Here is a 27,621-nt window from a genome sequence, read left to right on the forward strand (position 1 = left end):
GATGATCCACAAAGTGTATATTAACGTATTAAAGGAATATCTCCATACTAGTGCGCAGAAGATGGTTCTTGAAAACAATTTATTGTTCAGCAAGACAACGACTCCAAACATACAGCGGAAAATACTCGATTGTGGCTACTCTATACAGGGGCGGATCCAGGACGGACTTCTGAGGAAGGGGCGGTCAGCAGTAATACTGCTACTTTTAAGAGCTCCAAACTTGTTATGGATGGGTTTATTTATATATAAAATAAGAAAGTTTCCTCTTGTGGGGGGAGGGAGCGATGGCCCCGATCGTCCCCCTCTGGATCTGCCCCTGAGGTTTGCTATCTTTCTCAGACTTACCCTTCTTATGCACTTTAATAATTACTTTTCTTGTCTCCTCATTTGTTTCTGTTCGTTTGCTTCCCATTTCGACAGCCCACCGTGCAGTTTTTTCACTCCTATTCACAACTAAACTTACTCTGTTACTCGTCATGCTATACAGAGGTGTATACTCAGGTGAATACTAGTGAACCCCAGTTGTGGTATCTTTGTTTCGTATTCGTACGTCAGGTGTACGATCACTTTTTGCGTCTACTCTATACATTTTCTACGGAATTTATTTACTTTCTGACCATTAAACTTGTCTTTGTGGTTCTTTATTGATAGGCCTATATTCATAAAGCTTAGTTTTCATTATTCATATTGTGTGTGTTATTACACTTCTTAAATTTTCTGTTTCTTTTTCGCAGGCATTCTCGTTTCAATAGCATAGGTGTACGAACACTTTCTGCGCTCACTGTATGTACAGTAAATACAAATTTATAATTTTTGACTTTACGAAGTATACAATGTCATCATCATAGGTATTCTGCCTTTATTGGCAGGTCACTTGCCGCAGCTGAGAACCTTCCATGCTCCACAGTCCTCCGCTAACCTTTTCGTCTTCGCGTATGATCTTTCTGTTTTAATATCATCCATTAATTGTAGTCTCCTTCGCCCCCTCCCTCTCTTTCCCGCTACAATACCCTCTAGGATGTCCCTCATGATACAATCTCTTCTTAGGCAATGTCCCAACCAGTTTCTCTTCCTCTTCCTAATAATATCTAGAAGTGTTCTTTTCTCACCCACCATTTCTAACACTCTCTCATTCGTTTTCCGCTCGACCCAACTAATTCTTTCCATTCTTCTCCACACCACATTTCGAAGGCTTCCAGTCGATTTTCGTCACCTTTACGTAATGTCCACGTTTCCGCCCCATACAGTACAACACACCACACGAAGCATTTTATGAGTCTTTTTCTCAACCCTTTGTTCAGGGTCCCACAAAACAGATTTTTCTTTCTTTTAAAGGCTTCTTTCGCCATTCCTATCCTTGCTTTTATTTCACGTTCGCATTTCATGTCATTACTAAGAATTCTACCCAGGTATCGAAAACTATTCACTTGTTCTATTTTCTCCTCTCCTACTTTTATATTTGACACAGACCCCTTCGTTCCAATCACCATGGCTTTTGTCTTTCTAACATTTATTTTCATCCCATATTCTTCAAAGCCCTTTCTCATTTTTTCTAACATTTTATTGATTTTCTTTTCAGATTCTGCAACAAGCGCCATGTCGTCTGCAAATCTTATACATCTAATCATTCTACCTCCTACCGAAATGCCATCATCATCATGTAGGCTCTTTTTCACTATCTCTTCTAGATAGACATTAAATAGTGTTGGCGAGAGGCAGCATCCTTGTCGAACTCCCCTTCCAATTGCACTCTCTTCCGTCAGTTCTTCCCCTATCCTAACACTTACTTGTTGGTTCATGTATAAGTTTCTTATTAGTCTTCTATCTTTCCATTCCAACCCTATCTTCGTTAGAACTCCCAACAACAATTCCCAATTCACGCGGTCAAAAGCCTTTTCAAGATCCGTAAATATAACATACACCTCTTTCCCTTTTTCTATAAATCTTTCACCGATCGCCCTTAATAATCCAATTGCATCTCTTGTGCCCTTGCCTCTTCTGAGCCCGACCTGCTCCTCCTCAACCTCTTTATTTGTTCTTTCATATAACCTTCTGTTCAGTATTCGGAGCAGAATTTTAGCTGCATGAGATATGAGACTAATAGTTCTATAATCCTCACATCTCTTTGGGTTCGATTTCTTAGCCATCGGTATCATGATCGTTTTTAGAAAGTCTCTTGGCCATTCTCCTGTTTCATATATTTCATTGCATAGTCGCCACAATTCTTTCTTTCCCTTGTCTCCTATATTTTTAATGAATTCTATTGGTATGTTATCTATTCCTGTTGCCTTTCCATTCCTAATCTCGGATATAGCCTTTTCAAACTCATCCCGAAGAATACTAAATCCTTTATCATTATGTAATTGTTCAATAATTAACATAAGCAGGCATTCATTAATTTATATTAATATAATAATTAACAAAACTAATAAGCGGGTGATTGATGACTCAGTGGTAGAGTTTTCATCTATAGTATTCTAACCCAGGACATGTGGGTTTTCGATGGCTAATTTTGTGTTCGAAAATTTTCCCGGTGGTACTCTTGGTTCCCTTTCTTATATTTGTTCCATCATCACTCATTAACGAATTTAGTTTATCAAAACTCTATAGCCATATATTCATTCTGTCCGTCAGTGAAACAAACAGTCTCAAGAACTATCTGATGGATTACCAATCAATTTTGGCCATGATATACAGAGTCAATAGTTAAGAATCGAGTTCCCTGATGAATGTAATATTCAAACCGGAAGCGGTACAAATCAACCATTTCCGGTTTTAACGTTAATCATTATATAGTAAATATGGTAATAGATAGCGAGAAGCGGTTTCCAGTAATCGACATATATAACATTCATGTAGATAGAATGTTACCCAGTTTGTGCATCTGCTGAAAATAATGAGCTTAGGTATTTAGAGAGCATTTTCCGCTTTAGAAAATGTGTGCTTGGTAAAGAATGTAGAGAATTAGCTGAGTCAGGCACGTAGCTAGAATATGGTAATAGGAAGGGGGGGGGGTCTGTCACGAAATACTGTGGTTATTTACCAGGGGCTCAATCATTCTAAACTATTTTATTGGCAACATATATTGGTTCGTTTAGCCAGGATTTCTAATGAGGGCATGATATGAAATACTGTGGTTACACACCAGAGGCTCGATCAATCTAAATATTTTACTGACAACATACCCATATTGATTGGTTAGGACAATAAAATGAGGATATATTAGTAAGTATTTTAATAAGAAGCTATGAAGAAATCTCGAGTAAAAGAATATAAAAAAAAGTATTGAAAAAGATATCGTCTTCCGAGGTCATTCGAACGGTGTCGAGAATTTTGCGTCTGGGAAATTTGCGCCCTACCTCAAGAACAGGGAAAATTGCGCCTGCGATGTACCTCCACCGGGAAGTTTGAGCCCTGCGAAATAAAAGAACCTATTGGAAAAAAAATGAAATGAAATTTTTGAGTTTTACGTCCCACGGTTATGTCGGTTAGGCTAAAGGAGACGGTGATGATGAGAGATGAATGAAATGGTGGAATGAAGAAAGTGGGAGGAAACGGGAGAACCCCGAGAAAACCCACGCACACGGTGTTTGTCCACCACAAAGTTCACTTGGCGGGAGCAGGGTTTGAACCCGACACCCCTAGCACCAGAGGTGAACGCTCTACCACTGAGCCACCGCGGCCCCAGAACCTATTGGAGCTTACGCATTTGCTCGGAGGGGCTGACATTACAGCATAAACAATCCTCCCCCCACAACCATGCCATTTGTGATTTATTTTCATTGTGGCTATATAAGGGGAGAATAAACTTCAATATAAGCCAAAAGAACACAACGGATCAACGCAATCACTGCTTCTTCCAGAGATGATTTTGGGGGAACACTGGCCTCCCCAGAGCTCTCAGAGTGCCCCCTCGGAGGAGACCAAAATAATACGTCTATAATATAATAATAAATAGAATAGTACCAGCAGTGACCCCCCTCCGGAATACTAAATGTGCCCCCCGGAACATTTTTCCTGAAAGAACGACTGAACGCAATTGTGTGTTTGAAGTGTAATTCCAGCAAGTAAACACACTGTACATAGTTTTCTTGATAATATTACTGAACTGATTTTACATTCACTTTAAATTTTCTTTTCTATATTTTGTGTCCTGAAAAGCCAAACAACTCGCAAGGATTGTGAACAGAGATATCTGGGTAGAGCCAAACAGCCTTTTGTAGATTAAATTATACTCTTTGATTATATTAATAAATAATTATATATCAGTCATTTATACGTTTATTGTAAATTTTGTAGTATAATGAAAAATTGTATTTGTATGGATTGCCCTTTAGTGAACTAAAATTGTATTTTTTTTTCGTTTGTTCGGAATATTATAACGGATGGAGTAACTCACTGAGACGATGAGAGGCAAGCCTAGTTCAAGTGCGAGTGGAAGTTACTTTAAACAATACAATAATAAGTTGAATTGTAGGGCGCTAACATCCCAGTGCAAATATATAGCCGGTGCATTTTCCCCTCTTTTTGGGGTAGGGCGCAAACATCCCAGTGCAAACATATTGCGAGCGCATTTTTTCCTATTTTTGTGGTAGAGCGCAAATTTCCCGGGCGCAAAATTCTCGCATTCAAGGAAAATATAATGTCCGTGAAGTTGACAAGCCACTTATGTCAGACTCCAATTTCGACTTTAAACATCGCTAGTGCTACGTTAGTGTTCGATAGTGACGCAAATCGTTAGTACTCCAACTGCATGCCAACACGCCCACTTCTAAGAATCATCTCAAAAATGAGGTTAACCGTTAGAGCAAGTAAGTGCTCATTGGTGCCATTAACATTAACGTTAATGCCTCCATCGTATGGCCCTTTGAGTAATAATAACACCACGTTTTTTGCTAGTCTCAATGCGTCCCTATATTCTCGCAAACATTCTGACGTGCCCAAGTTAGTTACTTTTTTTTTTGGGGGGGGGACTATTGTTTATCTGTTATTGTTTATTGTTTATTGCTAGTCTGCAGAGTAGTCCTTACATTAATATGCCATTGTCCTTGATAATCATTGCGTATTTACAAGCAATTTGTTATTACTGTTAGAAAATATCAAAAAACAACAGATAAAATCTACTACTTAACGGTTCATATTTTTCTTTTACAGTACATAAACGATTAATAATAATAATAATAATAATAATAATAATAATAATAATAATAATAATAATAATAAGACTATTCCAGCATAAAAGTTATCAATTGCATCACACTGGCAACAAGCGACGCATATTTTAACTTCATAAAAAATCGTTTCTCACGATTTTCTGGAAAACTACGTATGACAGCATCTTCATTATGTCAAGTTGTTTATCTCAGTGTGATATATGTCTTACCTCTGGACAATATCACAGTAAAACAAAAATTAAATATTAGGAGTACATCGTACTTTTGGACTACATCTCATTAACCATGGGAAGATTGAGTAGTGTATACTTTAGGATGTAAGTTTCAGCTTAACTTGCATCATACATTCTTACGATTACAAAAAGGAAATTTTTTCGTTTGCATTTGAACAAAATTCTTAGGATTACAAAAAGAAAAAATAATTTTTCCGAATTCCGGAATTTTTCCGAATTCCGGATTTTTTCCGAATTTCGGAATTTTTCTGAATTCCGGATTTTTTCCGAATTCCGGAATTTTTCCGAATTCCGGATTTTTTCGAATTCCGGAATTTTTCTGAATTCCGGATTTTTTCCGAAATCCGGAATTTTTCCGGATTTTTTCCGAAATCCGGAATTTTTCCGGATTTTTTTAGAATTCCGGAATTTTTCAGAATTCCGGATTTTTTCAGAATTCCGGATTTTTTCAGAATTCCGGATTTTTTCCGAAATCCGGAATTTTTCCGAATTCCGGAATTTTCCGATTTTACTTTCCGGATTCCGGAAAGTAAAAATTCCGGAATTGGCCATCCCTACTACATACTAAATTTGTAATTTAATACCTCAGTTTCAGCGTACTGATTATAATACGTTGACCTTTAAATTTTACATGGAAAGCAATAACAGGATTTTCCCGTTATTGTTTTACATTTAAAATAATGACGGGATTTTCCCGATGGCTAGGGCGGGAGTTTCTCAATTTAAGAAATTTACTGACCGGACTTCTTTAAGCTTATGGGAAATCTTCCAGCATAACCCCATTGTTGCATAATAACACCAAGGTGAAACAAACTTATTTCTGTGAATATGTAATATAAATACATAAAGCAAAATATCTAAACCCCAAAAAACCTGGTTTAAACCCCAAAAAAGCCTGGTTTAAACTGCCCCCCAAAAACGGGTTTTTGGCATTTTCAGAAACAACCTTGGTTTCTGCCAACTCTGCTTACTTTTGTATATATGAGGTTAATTTTTTTTTTTTTTTTTTTTTTATTATATACATTGGTTAATCCTTTGGAATTCATAATGTAAAAATGTTGACGTAAAATAGTTTAAAATATCTTTTCGAAATTCATGGTTTATTTTCGAGGTTTTATATTATTATCGGCATCAACCACTAATTAAATTATTTTTTGTGTTATAGAGAAGCGAAACAAAGTCTGCTTTATCAATTTAAAGCAGAATTTCGAAAAAAGCCCAAAATTTCCCAAGCAAAAAAGCGAAGCAGAAAAAACTGTTTTTTTTTTTTTTTTAAAAAAGCCGAGTTTTTTCCGAGCCCTTGCATCTCTAGTTAGCACAGCACATTGTGCCCATACTTCCTAGTTAATTCAATTAATTTGTTTCGTTCTTCGGCATTCTTTTGCACATAATGATACAAGGTATAAAACAGATCAAGGTTAAAAGATTTACATACAATGCAAAATACAGCGAAGTCCGTGTGTAAACTTAAAATTATAATAAAAGAAAGATCAATGAAATGTACTTTTTTTTATTCCTTTTCAAATTTGACAACATGACTTCATCCATCTCACTGGATCAATATGCACTGTCTGTCCATTGTAGACTTCTCAATCTACCATAATTACTTGCGTGATAATGCGTGGCTAGTACAGTTCCAAGTTATATAATTTTTCCTGCTCATGTGTTTTGTGTGTGTGTGTGTGTGTGTGTGTTTACTACGATTAGTTTTCTCAAGACTATTCGAATACCCTCACTCAGGCTGTGTTCTCTCCTGCAAGTTACCTTCCAAAATTCGCGTCAATATTGTACGACATGTAAAATTATAGTTTTGTGTGTTTTCACTCTTAATATTTTCTGTATTCGCAACTATTCAAGATTTTCTGCAGAGTACTTGCATGTTTTTCCCTCACTAATGTGCATTTTTACGTTAACTGTATTTGTAGTTACAGGTACGCTTAGAAGTTTAAATTTATTCAGAACTTTTTACATATTTATCGTATTTATATGAATACTGTATACTGCACAATATACACGAACTATTTCTGGCAGCTATATAAAATTACCCAAGCTTTCACTAAATCACTGCATATAATATGTAGATTTCCAATAAAATTGTAGAAGAGTAAGAGTAATAAGTAAACTAAGTTTATTAATTGCACTTTTACTTGCCTCTGTATGAGCAAATTAGTAAGTTGTACATCTTCTGCCTAAAATGACAAAAAAAGAAACTAAATTAGCATAAAGTGAATTCTTATTAGAAAACAAGAATATATCAGTCTGTGAGCAACAGTAGTATGCAATCTTCAAGACATCTAGAGCGTTTCTATTTAAAGTATGCCCTCGGAAAATATGTGAAACATACTTCGGCCCCACCCCTGCTGCTCTCTTAGGGAGGAAACCTTCCCTTTGCTTTGGGGAAAGAACTAAATGTTGCCAATTAGTCATTTAGTCGTTTGGTCTTGGCGAGTGAAGATCGTAGGCTAGTTAGAATAGCTAACAAGATAGTGCACAGCGAAGCTCGTGAATCTGGCAACCCTGTCCACTGCAACTATTGAAGGTGCTTCTTCGTGACTAAGCGGTTAGCGTACGCGCCTTTGGCGTGGGAGACCCGGGTTCGATTCCGGGCGGGAGCTTATGTGGTTCGGATACAGCGTTAATCAGTAGGTCCCGTCTCATATAGCCTCGCTGCTGAAAGGGACGCTAAACTACAGATCAACTCAACTCCAACTATTGAAGAATCTCGACAAATATTTGGATGTTCTTTATTACGAACGCAAGTCATGCTAATTTCCGATAGTTCACTGTCAGATTATCAGTTGTCGCTAGCATCCAAGGGAATTTGCAGACGAACCGAAGACTTGGGGGGGTGGGGGGCAGCTAGTAATAAATAAACTCAAAACTTACAAAATAGAAATACATCTGCATCTTTATTAAATTATCATCGCATAATTAACACAAAAAAAAAAAAAAAAACTCACTACACAGACCAAAATTACAGAAAGTTGTTTGGTAACTCACTTCCAAAATTGTTTTATAATGACTCACGAATGTGTGTTCACTAATTCTAGTCTTGCTAATTTATTTCCCGGTAACATTATATTAGCGGTATTGATAGTTTTTTAAAGACATTTTCGGTTGAAGAAAAAGTACACATGACGGAAAATTTAATTTTATTGTATTTTAACAAGTTTTCTGAGCCAGGTTTACAGAATTTTTATTTTCAAATTACTGGATTTTCATTAATATACTGCGTCTTATATATAACTACATTTCGTTTTTTCTTATCAAAACAGAATGCATTAAACACGCGTAAATACGGTATTACTGGATACAACATATTTATATTTTAAATATTGTTCCAACGTTTCAGCCTATATAAACTTATTTTATATAGCGTAATAAAATACAAAAGAGAGAGTATTGCTTCAAAATAGAATAACAACATATTTTAAAACTTTAATCAAATGTTTGAATTATATTGATAATGAAGAGATTTACATGAATAGACAATTATTTTACTTTGTTTCTACTGAAGTCTTACTTCTCCTTCAATCTTGCATAGTTATTCTTTCGTTTTCTTTATGTTGAATAATATGACATTTGCTTTATTTTTATTGAATCCAATGGGTAAATACTGAAATATCCTTCATGAGTAGAAGCTTTGCTTTGTTGTAATTAAATATAAACTAATTATTTGTTGAGCAAAACTATATATTTTCATTAAAATTTAACACGTGTTACAGTTTCGCCAACTAACTCTTTGGCTTCATCAGACACTATGTGATACAGGATAACTGATACAGGATAACAGTTATCCTGTATCACATAGTGTCTGATGTAGCCAAAGAGTTAGTTGGCGAAACTGTAACACGTATTGAATTTTAATAAAAATATATAGTTTTGCTCAGATAATTAGTTTATATGAAATATCCTTTAAATGACGTATTTTTGGGAAATATTTCAAATGATTGTTGCTTTCCTTTTGCTTTTATAACATTACAGGAGCAGTTTTTAGCAGTATTATAGCAATAATTTCTCGCAGTTACATAATTTTAAGCAGTGTTGCAAATTTAACCAATATTTAAAATATCTCCGGAACGGTTTGAGACATCAGATTGTAAACATTAATTTTTCTTTTTTTCTCTTTTTTTTGGGGGGTGGGTGGGGTGGGGAACCATGTAAGTGCTTCTAGATGGTACTGACCTAAGCGCTTCTTCGAAATAAAACCTTAAATAAAGTCAAATTTGCAATCCGTTGTGACTTTCTTCCTACTTATTTACGAGGCGTGTTCAGCAAGTATCGTCTTGAAAAAGTACTAAAACAGGTTTGTTCAAGCTAAATTTATTTTTTCATCAAAGAGCACACTTTAAACTATTTTTCGACTTAGTTCCCACCAATGTTCAAACACTTGTCAGAGCGCGTGACCAACTTGTCCCAACCTTCCTCAACGGAAAAAAAAAAAAAAAAAAAATCACGCCACTGAAGACAAACATACCTCTACAGGTTTCTTGCGTCATCATCACTTTCAAAGCGCTTACCACCAAACTAGTGTTTCAGGTGCAGGAACAAGTGGTAGTCAGAGGCGCTAAATCTCTACAATTTGACGATGAATTTTGGCCGGCTTAAAGTTCCTTGCATTCAAAAACCGAATAACAGAACGAATCTTACAATTGGCTGGTTCAGCAATTGTTTTAAACATTGTAAACGATCACAGGACACAGTACACTCGCGACAATTGAACCGTACTGGTGTCAGTGGAAAGGCAATGAACCAGTGAAACGAGCGCGCATAGGCGGAGCGCCGACACTAGTGCTGCGGTGGCGTTCAAATGAAACAGTTCGTATTTACCGGACGCTGGCGGGATGTTTCGTTGAGGAAGGTTTGGACAAGTTGGTCACGCGCTCTGATAAGTGTTTGAACATTGGTGGAAACTATATCGAACAATAGTTCCAGGAGTGCTCTTTCATGTGAAAATAAATTTGGCTTGAACAAAATTGTTTTACTTTTTTTTTTTTTTTTTTTTTTTTTTTTCAAAACGGTGATGACTTCTTGGACACCCCTCTTAAAATAAGTCATATTATGATCATAGTATTAGACACTTTGGATGTGCATTGCCCCGTCCATCTCACGTGCATTATAATTGATGTGGCCTACAGAGACCTCCCAAATTTCAAAGTTTCTGATACTGTAGCGCCCTAAGTTTGCATCACTGAATAATAAATATGGTAAGTTTTAATTTACATTGTAGATTTGAAACACGTAATAATCTGACGTAGCATCATATTTGAAAATACAGGTTAATGTTGAGTTTGTAACAACGTTAATCTGGTGATGTTGCAGAGAATTTGATAACAATTGAATCGAGGTCCGAGAGGTATTGCAGGTGATATATTAAATTATAATTCTTCAATTGAAACCAAAAAACACAGTTTGATATATTGCATAGTATAAACAAGAGTGTGCAAGGTAAGACAAGATATTGGTTTTGTTTGAATAGTGTAGACATAGAGGGTCAATGCAGTGACAGAAATCTGTAAGAACAACTTTTTTAAATTTTGCTGTTCTTTATACCTTGTTGATATGTGAACGTTTAAAACTCCAAAAATACCATACTTTGAAAAGTGTTTACGATAGTTTCGTATGCTCCACTGTTGCTCGTTGAAATAGTAACGACGAGCATTACATATTCGCTTTTACTGACAGACAATTGAGCAGAGAATTGTCTCCCCGTGTCTACATATTTTAACAAAACTACTAAGTTGACTTGTTTTCCACAGTTTTGTTTATTTTATGTATTATCTATATGAAATGTCCTTTTTTGGTTTCAATTTTAAGAATTATAATTTGATATATCATCTGCAGTACCTCTCAGAACTCGATTCAACTGTCGTCATTTCAAAACTTTAGGTAGGAGTATCTCTGATGCACGGCCGTACAGTTCTCGTGCCGTAATAGGATCACAGTAGATGTTAACAAAAATCTGGGATGTTCAAAAACTTTTGACCGGTACTATATATATATGTAACCAAGAAAGTTCACCTTTGAACATCGATATGTCACCTAAGACGTACCTGGAAGATCAAAAATACTCCCCATCAACATCGACGACCTTCCGCCAACGTTCTGGAAGGCCATGGATTACTTCGCGGTAGAACTTGGTGGGCCGTGAAGCGAAGAAAGTATCAAGTGCATTTTGCACCTCTACTACGGGTTTGAACTGGCGTTCTTTAAGGTGATAGTCCAAGGAATGGAACAGGTGATAATCGGACGGTGCAGTGTCCGGAGAGTATGGCAGATGCCATAGTGTTTTCCATCCAAGGCGTAAAATGGTGTCCCTGGTCATCCTAGCCACGTGTTGCTTAGCGTTGTCCTGTAACAGGAGGGCACCTTTGCGATTCAGAAGTGCTGGCTCCAGAATTTTGAGTTTTTCTTAAACACAGCTCAACTGCTTACAGTACACAGTTGTATTGATGCTCTGACCAGCTGATAGCAGCTTCCGGTGCACGATGCCACGAGCAATCCAACAAACACACAGGAGGACCTTCTTCTGGTGCAGTGCTGGTTTCGGCTGTTTTGGAACCGGTTAATGAGATGCTAACCAATGATAACGGCGCCGTGGAGCTTCGTACAGTACCCACTTCTCATCACGTCAACACCCTGTCCAGAAATTGCTCCTTCCTCAGACAAGACAGCAAAGAAACACAGGTGTCTGTTCGCGTTGCATTCTGGACCGGAGTCGAATCATGTGTTACTCGTCGACTCAACTTGGGGGCGCGGTGTCTCAGTGGTAGAGCTTTCACCTCCGGTGCTTGGGGTCCCTGGTTCGATCCTAGCTCGCGCCGTGTGGACTTTGTAGTGGATAAACACCGTGATCGTGGGATTTCTCGGGGTTTTCCTGTTTTCTCCCACTTTCTTCATTTCACTCATCTCTTATCATCACCGTCTCCTTTAGCCTAACCGGCATAACCGTGGGACGTAAAACAAAGATTTTATTTCATTTCATCGACCCAACTTGTAGTGCTTCCCAAGTTGATGGAGGTGCTGTCGAATGGTTTCTCCACTCACACTGAATTGTAGTTGCAGTTCCTCACATGTCTGGCCACTGTTCGCCCTCAATTGGTGCCTGAAGATCTTTATTTTGTACACGTGTTGGTCTTTCGGCACGTGGTGCGTCTTCGAGTGTTTCATCACCATCCTTAAACTTGTTAAACCACCGTTGCACTGTCCGCGTAGTCACCACACCCTGACCAAAGGCCTGTCATATCTTACGCCCCGTTGCAGCGGAGGTTTGACCCCAGTTTTAACTCGTACAGCATACACACTCTTATGACGCGCTGTGGAGGTCCCGTGCTCACTCTGTTCTTAGGCAAGTTTACGGTATAACTGAACTGCCACAACCAGGTAGTATGTTGGATATACCCACACCAACAACTGACCTTAGCCTTACCGTAGATACGGGCTACTTGGACCCAATTTTGCAATAAATTCGTTCTTTCGGTCTGTTTTCATCTACGAAAATTTGAAAGTTATTGTCATAACCCATATTAAGTGGAACTACAGGCTTTATTGTACATATCAAGGACAGTTTTAGTTACATATATTGAAAGCAAATCACAGGCGATTATTGTAAAAAATGGGTCCAAGTAAGACTCGCGTTCAGGCTACTTGAACCCACCCCCATATTTTCCTACACAAAACCATTGAAATCTGCTCTGAGACTAAGTACGACGTTGGTGTTCCAAGAACAACACTTTTTATGTTCTGCAAACCACAAAGAGGACACGTTAAGAGGTACTATCAAATATAATGACTATAATAGCTGATTACGTTTTCTTCTACAGCTGCACGAGCCCTATGTATATTAGCAGCGAATCTAGTCGTTGATTGGGACTGCAATTTCAGAAATAACTTCACCCAATCTCGACTCGGAAGATTGTCTTAGAAAGCAATGACAGTTCTCGCATGCATGGCTAAATATGACTTCACAATAAATCTGAAATCAAGTTAATCAACGAGGAATCCGAAAATACAAAATTTATCAAGATGACTAGCAAGGGGTAATTCTTCTTCTTCTTCAGTGAACACTTTCAGATGGCCCGGATTCTTTCTTGATCTGTTCTTTAATCATCTTTCTATGGTGGAACGACTTATCTTAAAGTGAGCTTGTGTATCTTTTTGCGACATCTTCCCCGACTGAATTGCTGCTAAACATTCTTCAAGCTGTTATGAAAAATCAGCATATTTTCGACCTCCAGGCAATCTTTTATATTGATGTATACCATTTTGTACCGGTATCCTTAAGGAAACAATTAAAAGTCATTACTTGTGTGACACGTGACAACAGACCAATATTTTTCATTGATGAAGATGCTAAAGGATGGGGTGGAACAAAATATCCATGTTTTCCAGGTCATCTGTACACACTTCATAAATAATGCAATTACGCACACATCTTACTGTATATGAGAAAGTTTACCATGTCAGTTTCATTAACCTATATGTAACTATTTATGTGTTTACTTAGCATTGGTTCCACTTTTTTGCAAATAGTGTCCACATATAAAAGTTTGGCGGTTAATAAATACACTCTTTTCGTCAACGACCTTTCTCACCAATGCTGCTCCTTCGTAGCCTACCACAGAACTAGTTTCAATGTGTGTACGCCTGCATTATGATCCCATCTAATGGATCGAACTCTGAACTCACTGAATATTGCATTGCATATGGGACTTTAAACGAGTTTTGGTATGGGTCCAAGTAGCCCGCAATCACGGTATCTCCTTTTGCATTCAACTCACGGTGTGAGGGCCAATTGAACACAGACTTCCACAGAAAACGACAGAACTTCCTTTGTTACCTTTTCACACACACACACACACACACACACACACATATATATATATATATATATATATATATATATATATATATATATATATATATATATATATATATATATATATATATATATATAGATAGATAGATAGATAGATAGATAGATAGATAGATATAGATATAGATAGATAGATAGATAGATATAGATATAGATATAAGGTATTTCAAAACAACACCGACAACGTTTGGGAGGTGATACCTAACACCAAGATAAGACAAAAAGTATAGACGAATCTAGGTACATAACTGCTTCCTTTCGGAATTATAGGCTGCCGAAAACATGAAAAAATGAACTTTAAATGTCCATAGCTCCAAAACTATGGGACCTACTCTAGTCGAGTCAAGACTTCACTTAGGAACTAACATGTGCTCTATCCAAATATGTGAGTTTCAGAATCCTGTGGTACTTTTACAACAATTTTTGTGAAGTAGTTGTTGAGTACTTTAAATTATATGCTCGTAGCAGAACTCATTCTGTAAAAATTGTTGCGTGAGTAGCTTAGGCTTCTGAAACACATATTTTTGGACAGTGCAGGTATTAGTTCCTGAGTGAAGTCTTGACCCGACTACGGTAGGTCCCATAGTCTATGGACATTTAAAGTTTATTCGGCAGCCTGTAACTCCGAAAGCAAGCATTTGTGCACCCAGGTTGGTCTATACTTTTTGTCTTATCTTGGTGTCAGGAATCATCTCTCAAACGTTGTCGGTGTTGTTTTGAAACACCCGATATATATATATTAAATATGCATATCAAAGTAATAGAAACACCTGGTGCTGGAAACGTCAGTGTCTGAGTTCCCAGCGGTCAAGCGGTGACCGCATCAACGGCACTGTTGGTAGTGGTGTGTTAGGGCAACCTCCGTGCATGAAAAGCAGTGGAATGACAGTTTGCAGTGAATTGAGCAGGCAGTAAAAGTTTGAAATGCGCGATCTCTTAATTTCCAAAGAGGACAAATTGTTGATGCGAGCGTGACGAAAGTAGCAAGTGGGTTGGCGTGAGTATCAGTATCCAAGGTGGTGATGGCCACGGCAAAACTCACAGCAAAACCACATCGGCGAAGAGGGACAGTGGTGGGAAGAAAGCCTTCAGTGATGGTTCCGACGAGTATTAAAGCGGATTGTCACTCAGCAACTGCGGTGCAAGTGACGGAGAAACTGAAGCAGCACCTCCCAAAGCATGTGTCGATAATCACAGTCCGCGCGAGTTACATCATACAGCGTTTGGTTACACAGGAGAAACCGCTGATAAGAGACCATAACATTTTAGTGCGACGGCAATGGTGCCGTGAACATACATCATAGACCACTGATGACTGGAAACGTGGAATATGGTTGGATGAGTCATCAATTCCTTTGTTTCAAACCACGGGTAGTCAACGAAAGACGCGTCTGATCTGCAGTGTCTCCACCCAACCGCAAAATAATAGCGATGCTGTGGGCCACAATATCCTGGTTTTCAGTGGATCCTGTATTGATGCTTACCAGTTGAGTCACTACCCGTGATTATGCCGTCATTTTAGGGAATCATGTGCATCCTATGGTTCAGGTGTTACCGGACAATGGCGCCATATTCCAGGATTATAATGTGTCAATCCGCACAGCTAGAGCTGGTGTAGCGTGGTTTGAGGAACATCGGGATGAAATTGAACACCTCCCCTGGCCCACCCAATGCTCAGATCTGAACTTTATTGAACATCTGTGATCCGTTTTGGAAACACGAACCCGGTTCAGATTTCGGCCTCTATCCTTTCTTACGATACCATGCGGAATGGTATAATACTTCACTTCACACCATTCATGACCTCATGACTCCATCCCACGCAGCATCAGAGCAGTCATAAGAACGAAAGTAGTTTCAGTACCGTATTACTCTATTAAATTCAACTTTTTGAAGATATTTCTATTATTTTGATAATATATATCAGTTTATCGGGTGTTTATTACTTTCGAATAAACGTTAAAGTAATATTGTAATTGGTTCGATGTTAACCTAGCCTTGTGAAGTAATCGGGAAGCTACTTATGCTAAAAGTTTAGGAATGCGAGTCTAGAATTTTTATAGTCTAGTAGCCAATGCACGTGCTTTCTGTGTGTATGGTTCCAGGTGGAAGTACTTACCTCGGACCCCACATGAAACAGTAAGCCCTGTACTTGTGCAGAAAAGAATTGTTAAACTTTAATTAACCAACAGAAATTTGAGTCAAGAATGTTACAAATAAAGGCATTGGATATCAATACGGTGGCCATGCATCATTGGATTAACTTTGACCATCTGATCAGCAGAATTTTTCATGGTCTGAAAATGCCATAGTTTAATTTTAATGGTTTAATTTGTGATCTTTTTTTTTTTTTTTTTTTCCTAACTGTAATTTCTAATTATTGTATTTTTTATTGCAGCGACACATTACTGAGCCAGATAGACGAAGAATAGAAGATTTAGAACCAGTAAGTCGAAGAAGAATAGAACCTCTAAGATATTCAAATTCCTCCGATGATGTGTTTGAAAGTCATGATTATTATATTATGCCAAGTCAATCGAAGCGTACACAACGTAAATTCAAGGCGGTACTGGTAGATCATTCATCATCGCATTCTCGCCGATCTCGTAGTATGGAGGACCTAGTATATGTGAGAGCAGATGATGAGTATTTCCGTAGGAAACCCTCTTCAAGGTATCAAAATACGGATGATGATGATGATTATGATTATGATAGACCTAATCACTACAGATCATCAAGTGTACCTAGTGATGGTAGCCAACATCGTGTTAGTAGATCAAAATCATCTGCTGATGATTGTGTTAATAGAATTGAGGAGTGTGAAACCTTGAAGAAGCCAGTTGAAACATTAAGGAAGCGTGGAAGAACAAAAACCAAATTTTGTGATTTGGTTGAAAATTCCGAAGAAGTTCCAAGCGAGAAATGCAGTCAGTTTTTAGAGAACATAAGTGCCATACTCGATGATGATGATTCTCATGATTCACCATCATGTTCCCTTGATTTGAAGTGAAAGTCGTACGTCTTTATAATTCTATAGTGTAATTCATTGGCAAAAAATGCTCTCAAGTGTATTATACAGGTCAATTATTATACATATTCACTAGTCTCTTCGTAACATGATTCGATATTTACTATATGCTTGAAAAAAGAGATGGTTAGTGTTTTTAATATATGAATATAGTATGGTCTTATCATAAAGTGTCTAGAAGCACATGCAATTGGGTAATGAAATACAGAATATAGAAAAAATGTGATAGTAGCTACTGCAGAACTAACAGTGCATGGCATGACAGCCATTCTGAAAATATAAGATGAAAATCCTCTTCTTTTTTTCTTTCAAATTAGGAAAAAAAAATCATTCCTGATTTGTAGCGAAATTCGTTTTCATGTACCTAAATGGCGAAAACTACGATCTTGTTTGCTTACTATCGAAATTCCTTCCTAATTTCTTCCATTTGTTTTTCCTGTGTACATTTTCTTACATCTAAATATTGTTAGGCTCCAGAATATCATCACTATGCAGTTTTGTAAGGCTCTGAAATAGTAATATAGGAAAATAAATTTGTTTCAAAGTATGTAATTCAGTCATACAGTTACTTTTTCCTGAATGAAGAGGTTTTTCAATCCATACAACTTCTTCTGTAGCTGTGTACTGTTGTTAACCCAGTAACGCCATCTGTGCGACGTAATCTTGAAAATATGTATTCTGTATTTCACGTCTCAGCATATATGTTGTCTCTCTAGTTATATGCACGGTATGATTCGGTAACTAAAGATCGATAATAGTTAATTTTAGTAACACTTCGCTGCTCAAACCACTGAGCCCCCTTTTTTTCCTCCTTTTTACATTAGAATTCAAGAAGATTCAATAACTGTGATGTAATGTGTTTACCATTTGTTTTCAATTAATGTTATTGTTTTTATTTGATCTACTTATTTTTATTATTAGTGTTATAGCTTTAATTTTAGCAGTTTTTGTAAGTATGATACATGGAAAGAATGAAGTGCAAATTACAATTTTTGATTTTTCTTTTGTTGAGATTATTAATAGTGAATGGTTACCTTTGTCCAGAACAGTCACAAATATTTATCTGCAAATTTTACATTAATTTCAATATCATCTCGTCAAATTGTATTCGTATAAGGGTTGTGAATTCAAAGAGCCAGTTGTACATCAGTAATATTGTTATGACAATTTGTCAGTCAATCGAGTCCACCTAATTTATTATTAATAAGGTATGTACGTAGTCTATAACAGTTGTTTTCCTTTCTTCTTTAGTTATTAAGTATAACGTGACAGAGCTTGAATCCCACATAATCCTATTTATAATACAAATACATCGACATCTGTAAGTAGCGCTAGTATGTAAACTTCAAAACATTTAAGAGTTACGGGTTTCATATACATCTAGGCGAAAATATTAAGATATTCTTACGCTACTTCATAGTTAGGCTAATGATTATTGCTAGCTGCGCTGCTTCCTACCTGATGCTAAGAGATGTCGCTAGTATGCAGGCAATTTTCAGACAAACCGAAGGCTTAGGGAGGAGTAACTAGTATTAAAAAGTGGTCAAATTTGTATAATGTTGGGACTGAATTTGTCATATTATGTTATTGGATCAGTGCATAATTCCGTAGCCTTGTTTTCATAAGTTTATTAAAGTTTAATAATATAAATTTATTAAACACACAAGATTTGATTTGATTTGATTTTGATCTTGAATTTTAGCGTTCCTTTCAGCAGCGAGGCTATGTAAGAAATGAATTGTCAACAATGTACTTTCCTTCATTATCTACAACAGTCTGCCAACGCAGGAGTAGTTTTTCGATTCCACTTCTGTAGAAATCGCGTGATTCTGAGTTAAGGAATTTGTCAAGACCATTTTCATCTGGAAAATAAATCCCTTGAAGGTTGCTCTATAGAAAGCAGAAAAAGTGAAAATCTGAAAGCGCACAAGATCAGATAAATAGGATGGATGCAGAATGACTTCCCAACCTAACTCCTGGATAATTATTATTATTATTATTATTATTATTATTATTATTATTATTATTATTATTATTATTATTATTATTAGGTTAGCAGAGTGCGGGCGGGCGTTATCGTACAGTAACATCACACAGTCTTGTTGCTCGTTTCCCTTGGATTGCGTCTGCAAGACGTAGTTGGTGGCAGTAAATGCCTATAATTATTTTTATTCCTCGGGGAAGGAATTCATAGTACAGCATATCCTCGCCGTTCCACCAGATATATGGGATTAACTTTTGTGGATGCGCGCTATCGTTGTACGGAGAGTTGCTGGCGGAGAATATCAGCATGGCCTTCTTAAAACGAGGAAACTGTTTTCTTGCTGTGCTCCCTCTAATAGCATGGTCCCAATACACGGCGCAAATGTTTCGGGCCGCCTCCGCAGCTTTCGGCCTTTTATTGAAGTCGAAGAGCAGAATATGTTGGAAATGTTCCACTTTCTCCATTTCACACACTTTTTCTAGCGTCCACGGCTCTACTCAGTATCTGAAATAATGAAAAATTTAATACGTAAAATCAAGCGTAACTATTGAACTAAACAAAAATAGCAATCAATAAATAGAGTACCAACACGCGAAACGAAAATATGAATTTATACACCAACCTAATGTTGATGTAAGTGTTCATTTTGTAATATATTTCACACACTGTATACAATTTATTACACGATCATGCCCATTTAAGGGAAGCTATATATTTTTAGAAAATAATATTATATAGTACACATTTTCAAAATTACAGCATGTTAACTTAGTTACAAAATATGTTTGCAGAGTTACATTATACTAACAGCAACATTCTGTATCTGTTTTATGAATATGTGATAGTGAAAGATTTTGGCTTGAAGAAATTCACAAATAAGGAAATTTACAACAACGATAATGTACAGTCAAGCTTAAAAATTTTGAAAATCTTGTCTCTAAGGAGTTTTATCCCTTAAGGAAACTACCAACAAATATCTGAAAGATGAATATTCAGATTTTTTTTTTCCAAATATGACCGTACTTACAGTTCCAATGAATATTGTTTAATTTTCCCCAATATTTCATTAGCCTCTTGAATTCGTTTGGGTTTTAAGAATAGGGCATTTGTTGGTTTACTAAAAATATAGTATGCGATGCTGTGGCAAAACATACACTAATTAAAAATGGTAGGCGGAGGAGCTAAATCAAGCTTATACGGAGGATGATAATGAATATCTGTGTTGTAACTCATAATGTGTGTACGGGTCTGTTGGACTGGATGGGTCATGCGTTATCCTGCAGTAACAACACTTCCTCTCGTAGTGCCTCCAGACATATGGTTGCTTTCTGGTTGTCCGTGGTTTGGAAGTGCGTGTCCGCAGTAATTCTCGTGCCCTGACGGTTTCGAAACGTAGTAGCCATTATTTTCTTGGTAGATGTTGTGGTCTTCAGTTTCTTGGCCGACGGTGACGATGATATTTCCATGTCATGCTCTGGTATATTGATTCAGATGCCCACAGGGATATTGGGGTTTCATCATCCGTTATGATACAATAAAGGAATGGATTTCCTTCGTGGCCATATCGTGTGAGGCGGATCAGGGAAATGCCCATCGAAGATATTTTTAATTATAAATCAGATGTTTTGTTACCCAGCGCGCGCGAACTTTTCTGAAGCCAAGTTGGTCATGGAAGATACTTCTCACAGAACAATGTGAGATTTGTAGTGTCATGCAACCTTCTGTCTTCACAAATTATCGCATCGACGTCATATACGTTCTTGTCGGTGATGGACGCTGCTGGTCTGTCACTTCTGTCATCATCTGTCAGTCCTACCACTTACGAATGTGATGCAGCACACATACATATGTTTCTGCGACATAACACTCTCTCCATAGACCTCTCCTTGGAGTAATGTTCAAGTCGATGCACAATCTTTAAATTGCTCTAAGTACCAGACAGGTTGACGTAGAAGGCTGTAATTGCCGTCAGTCTTCCCGCCCCTTGGAAGCTTCCCGCAACATTTTTTATTTTTTGATACATCTTTGTATAAACAAGTTAAATTAAGAATCACCACAGTTTTTGAAGTGTTATAATTATAAATCTGGTAATTGTGTTTTACAAAATGTATTATGGCATATATTTTTTAAGATGAGGTAAATTCACCATGATTTCAGCCGTAAGTAGTAGGGCTGGTTGGGAAGCCTGAAGCGTGCTGCAACAAAATTGATTTTTTTTTTTTTTTTGGCGGAAAAATGTTTTATCATCAGTTTGTGCATACTGGCAAATCTCCAAGTTGTAGTTGAATTTGCCCTTTTCATCTTGATTCATTTTAACCAGAAGCAATAAAGAAAGCCTTATAAAAATTATTGCATCAGGATTAAACAATTTAAAGGAACTTTACGTGAAAATTGTTAATACATATTATTATTTAAATGTACAAATTTTCAGCTTTGAGTGGATTTTATTCTTCGTTTATTCTTTGCTCTACAGATTTCAGCTCCAAGCAATTAGGGTCATTTCTTAAATCTTTAAAAAAAAACTTAAAATCATTGTGAAAAAAGATGGACACACGCATGCTGAAATGATACAAGCTCTCTTCAGTTATGAACTAGACTATAGACAATAGTCTTTTCTATAGTTACACATAATCAAAAGTTTTAAATTAAATTCTATTTTATTAATCGCTCTGTATGTGCATACTCAACGTCACTATGGAAGAACTTTAATTTTTATTTTATAAGAATATTAACTACAGATTATTCCATTTATCAAATTTTAATCTCTATATATGATAAAAGTCGTCCTGGGTGAGTGAGAGATGAAAACCCAGGAGTTGGCCTGATGAAAACCCAGGCCAAACCACTTAGGCTAGAAACTTGAAATGTGAACAGGGCATAGGATTTATGATGTAAGATCCTTCTAGACTCTCTAGTTCAAAATTTTTGAATGGAACCAATATCCTTTCATTTCTTGTATGCTGAGCATACCTTTTGGGTTGATACTACTGCCGTTTATACTTACTTTCAAGATGTATAGGAGTATGTGTAATCTCTGTAGTAAATACATACGTGACGACAGCTATTGTACAAATAAATTCCTGTCAAGCAGTACAGTACAATGAGTGCAAGAGTGTGTCTTTACGTACACGTGATAGTATGTGTACAGTGCTGTTACTTACATGTTAATATGATGGATTGAATTATTGTCATGCGAAAAACCGAAAAAAAATATATTTGGAGACCGAATATAACTATGTTTCCTCTTTAAAAGTAATATTATTGATATTCCTGGGTTTCAGAACCCTAATTAGTAATGGTGTATAGTTGTTTATATGCCTTACTTAGTACTCTGTATATAGTCAAGTTTAACCACAGAATGTTAATCTACAGTTAAAGCTTTAAGATGTTCCTTCACAAGTGCCCATTAATAAGGTATATAGTGTTCAAATGTTATATTTCATATATAGATGAAGTAGTTTGGGCATAAACTTAATCTTGTCACTTCTGACATAGCACCATAAAGAAAAAAAAAAAAAAAAAAAACAGTTCATTAAGCTTCTTCCTAATCCTGAAGAGTGGCAGAACATGATAAAGATTCAAAACTTATTCGTATATTCTATACCAAAATAACCAGCTTCCTAGGTGTAGCTGCTCGCCAAAAAAAGTGGCGGCATCCTCAATGAAGGCATTGAGCGACGGCCGCAGCAGTAAAAAGGTTAAACAAAAACAAGTGGATATAAGAGCGAACGTATGTACCAAAGAAGTACACTCTATCTGAGTTTCTTTTTATTGTATTAGTCAATTAATTTGAATGTTCTTTACCTGAGAGTATAAGTCTGTAAGACGTAACAGTTGTTAGGCATGAAAATGTGTGCACTATATGAAAGATTCTAGACCAATTGTTACCATTTTAATAGCATTTTGTAAGTATCTAAAGTCAAAATGTAAGAAAAGAGGGCGGAAGCGTAGTGAAGAACTTTAAGAGTACTGTATTTTATGATTAAATGTATAAATTGAAATCAGCATATTGTATACTCGAAAACAGACATTTTGTGTTCTTTGTCAGAGCCAGTTCTGTAGATAATCGTCATGAAACAGTTAATTTGTCTTAACACTTTCCAGTAATGCGCAATTTTTAAGCGATTGTGCAGCTAGCAAAGTAACTGCGTACTGCCTAACAGCTTTTCTTTTTCTGTGAATGATTTATACTCTTACTGTATAGTGTTCACTATTATAAAGAATGCCACTACGTATTAACAGTGTCTAGTACCTACAGTTCATTCAGTTTTTAGACCATTGAATTACATGGGAAATTACCTTCTTTTAATTCTGTGAAACATTATGATTTCTTCTTCAAGTCTTAGTTAATTGTCCTGTGCTTTTTCAAAATTAATTTGCATTATATATAAATTTGATATTAGTTGAATTTGGCCATTAAATATCAAAATTCTATACAGTTAAATTCAGGTATAGCGATTCCAAAAGGATCTAAAAAATAGCGCCATTATGACCGAGATGTGTAATATCTGTATCAGGCATCGAAGGTTGGGAATGATTTAAGTATTTGACCACCCGATCAAGCCTACATTAGAGATACGAGTTTGAGATAGTTATATGATGCATTTATGAATGTCATACTAAGCATGATATAGAATAACTTGCCTTATGAGAAGTTATCCCGTGTCGTAAGCGTCGGTGGACCACCGATGGGAAACTAGGGACATCTCACCAAAATTATGGCGTCCCCGCAGCGTCGATCCGCGGTGGCCCCACTTCCGTTTTGAAAATTATACCAGCTGCAGAGACGCGACGAAACGCCAATAAATCACAAAATTACTGTCCCAAAATATGTTAAATCGCCTATATGCGTGACTTGTTTACATTAAGGTGAATCTAAAAACAGTAAAAGAAAAAAAAAAAAAAGTACCTCGGGATGGGCGCGAACCACTAACCCGACTTCGCCACGGAGGCGATGAAGAAAACATCGCTTGTAGAGGGATAAATCGTTGAGGTCGTTTTAATTTGTCCAGTCAGAGTGCTCCTTTAACCATGTATATTCAACGATGACGTTTGGAATCAGATAAAATGCGTTAGCCATGTAATTTTATAACAAAGTGATGCGCATGTATTTCCTTTATTTCATAGTTCTCTCATATTTACTTTCTAATGATCGGTGACAGTTGCCATCTAAATTCATACAATTATACACACTTATCTCAAGATTTTTCACTTCATGAGTAGAGGCAGGGGTTACTCTTGACCCCCGGAACTCATTTTAGAAACAATTTGTCAGGAAAAGATATATAATAATAACTGCATGCACGTGACTGCAGATAGTTCGTGTTGGTCCCTTCACGATTCTCCGCGACGAATCGAAGGATCGCGGACCAAAATAAAGTCTTCGCTGTTTCGCAGTTGGAACTTCAACACACCGACTCTAGATATTTCTTTCGACTTGATGAAATCCTGCCGCCAATAACACACTAGTGGCAATCTTTCGGCACGTCGCTATGTCTACAATCGACATTTACCGGCAAGTGGGCACTGTCGGCGACGTTTACGGTATGGGGTAGTTGGTCACACTGATATTTGACGCAATAGACGAGGTGTCGCAGAAACCGATATTGGTATGACCAAGTTCAGCTGTAGAACAAAATTTAATTTTCACTAAGCAAGGGACATTTAACTATATTTAATGAGTGAAATAAAGTTATTAAAAGTCCAGTTCATGTAAAAGAAAACAGAAATACTTCTCCTTATAAATTAATGAATTAGAAACCGAAGATAGTGCAGATATTCACTATAGTGGAGGTGCAGAATACTGCTCTCAAATCGGCTGAACCACTCAGAATTCGACGTGGTAATTGAATAAAGGACCCCATTTCGTAATGGTTTGCGTCAACGAGCAACAACAAAATAATAATTTTAATTTGAGATAATAAATGTAGCAGTTATGTAAGTTTTACTTTGCATTATGGTGCACGAAGGCTGATAAGGAATAAGGCCCAAAGCTACGTTCCGGTTGTTGTACTGTGTGAAGGGGAGAGAATGTAAAAGTGACACATTTGCTGTTTCATTGAATTTACTCTGTATAATGTTACTAGTATCTCTGTTGGTAAATGATGTCAATAGTCCGTTTAAATCAAGTTTCAAGTACTTGATGTTTCTGCACGGGACCATGAAATTGGTAGAAAAACTATATAAAGTTCATTTGATTTGGTTGTTACCAATAAAGGAATATTTTTTAACCATAATTTGTAGCTTGTCCAGCTGAAGTAATGAATGTTCAGTTGTACCTAGAAGCGTAAGAAACTTTGCCGTACTAAGTACGTGTGTTCACTTAATTTTCATGTGCCTTCTTTGTATATGCTGAAATAAAGTGTACTTATGGCAAATTGAAGAGTGAAAAAAGTTTACCCAGTCCTTTATGAAGTACCTTTAACATGTAATTATTTGTTGTAATAAGACTGATATGAAGCTTAAGCTGTAATTATATGTATAAATTAATTTGTCAAATATATATGTATATTTTATGATCACTTTTTTTTTCTTTTAAGCCATTAGTTCTTCAAGAATTCGTTTTAACATAAGTTTTAGCTAAAAGCAGTTTTTAACCATAACTATTGACAGACATAAAACAATAATGGGGATCTACGGAAGTAAAATAATACATACACATAGGCCAAAATAGCTCTGTTTATTTGAATTCTTCACACTACAGAAGTCAGATTACCTTCTATCGAAGCAATACAAATAATCGAGAACGAGGAAAGAACTATGCAATGAAGTTATATATATATTTTTTTTTTTTTTTAAAAAAAAAGAACGACTATGACCGGGCTGTATCTGAGTAGTTGCTCAATTTTAAGCGACAGAGAAAGTCCTTTCCTTATAATGAATACGTACTTACATCACTTGTTTTAGCGGATAAAAAAGGACCCCGATGTTACCGATAGTTCGTAAGTTCCGATACGTGTCTGTAGCAGCAGCGCGATGTAAGTAATACACATGTGGTATCAGCCATTACTGACAGAGAGAAATGGGGAGAAGAAGCAGCCCCCCAGTCTGATATTTTAATCCCCCCCTTTTTTTAAAGACCAGAAACTAACATGATCAGTCTTTCATGAATATAAAAATACCCTTTCTCCGAACGGATTTTCTGAGAGAAAACCTAAGCTATCTATCGGCGAAAGTCTCACCCAAATTTATTCAATGTTTCTGAGTTTTTATATGCAATATTATGATTTGTTACAGTGTCTTTTTTTTAATCTTACTAATTGTTTATAACGTGGCAACTCTGAATGTACTTTAAAAACAGCCCGACGTATGCAGATCGTTTTGACGATTAGAGTCATGCTAAACGCCTGACTACTGCAGGAATCTTATGTTAGCCAAACTCTAGTATGGCACTAATCAAGCGTCAAAACGACTCTGCATAAGGCCCAGCGTGTTCATCACGCGATATCTGATGCCCAAATGAAACTAAAATTGCTTCCACTCATAGAGTTATCAAATAACCACTAGAAGCACATTTTGCGCCACTATCTGTGATTCCAGCTACTAGCGCCTGCCAATTGAACAGGCATTTGTTTTCCACTTGTATGACGAAAACCAGTCGCCTGCTACTAGTTTCAATTCGCATTATGCAGTCATTTTGACGTATGATTAGCGTCATACTAAAGGCCTGACTACTGCAGGAAACAGTCGAACTATTTAGTATGATACTAATCACGCGTCAGAATGACTGCATAAGACCCAATGTGGACGGGATGTTATCAAATAAAGATCCAAACAAGATTTCTGACTAGAACTCCCTTACAACATATTAATTATTTAAAAACACAATGGATCTTCTAAAGATGTCTTTCTTGTAATTAGTATCACATTAAGAGTTTGACTACCACATGATTCAATCATTAGTCAAGTTCTGAGTATGACGCTAATCGCATGTAATAACGGCTCTGAATAAGGCTCAAATAACAACTGGATTAAAAGATGATCATATTCTCGGAGTGTGAAATAATGAATTGTATTTATTGCTTTTATAAATTCACATGGGACAAATATCTGAAAGTGGAGTAAGGAAAGATACGCACACAAACACAAGAGTACAACACAATAAATACTTCAGGTTTCTGTACACATCATACGATAGCCTACATGTTACTACCTGCATTTTAAAATAAGCTATTCAGATTGAATTTTAATTGACCGGTTAATCTTGATAAAAGGAAGAAATAATACATTTTTAATTGTGCCTGAACGGAATATTTAAATGTACGCACGCGAAATAAGTTAAACTATAAATGAATTAAATAAAAGAAACAACAATTGAAAGAGTATCA

The 27,621-nt window shown here is 36.6% G+C and overlaps 1 protein-coding gene across 1 annotated transcript in view; it reads left to right on the top strand.

Annotated features, from left to right (window-relative positions):
- LOC145673268 (chloride channel CLIC-like protein 1) overlaps positions 1-25,812 on the top strand; it is a 216,301-nt gene extending 190,489 nt beyond the window's left edge. The window contains exon 10 of the mRNA XM_081742804.1: positions 16,681-25,812. Coding sequence (XP_081598930.1) covers positions 16,681-17,292 — 612 coding nt within the window. The 3' untranslated portion in view covers positions 17,293-25,812. The remainder of the gene's footprint in view (positions 1-16,680) is intronic.
- The last annotated feature ends 1,809 nt before the right edge of the window (positions 25,813-27,621 follow it).

Source organism: Thermobia domestica, chromosome 16 (genome assembly GCF_964235325.1).
Source record: "Thermobia domestica chromosome 16, izTheDome1.hap1.1, whole genome shotgun sequence".
Lineage (NCBI taxonomy): Eukaryota > Metazoa > Arthropoda > Insecta > Zygentoma > Lepismatidae > Thermobia > Thermobia domestica.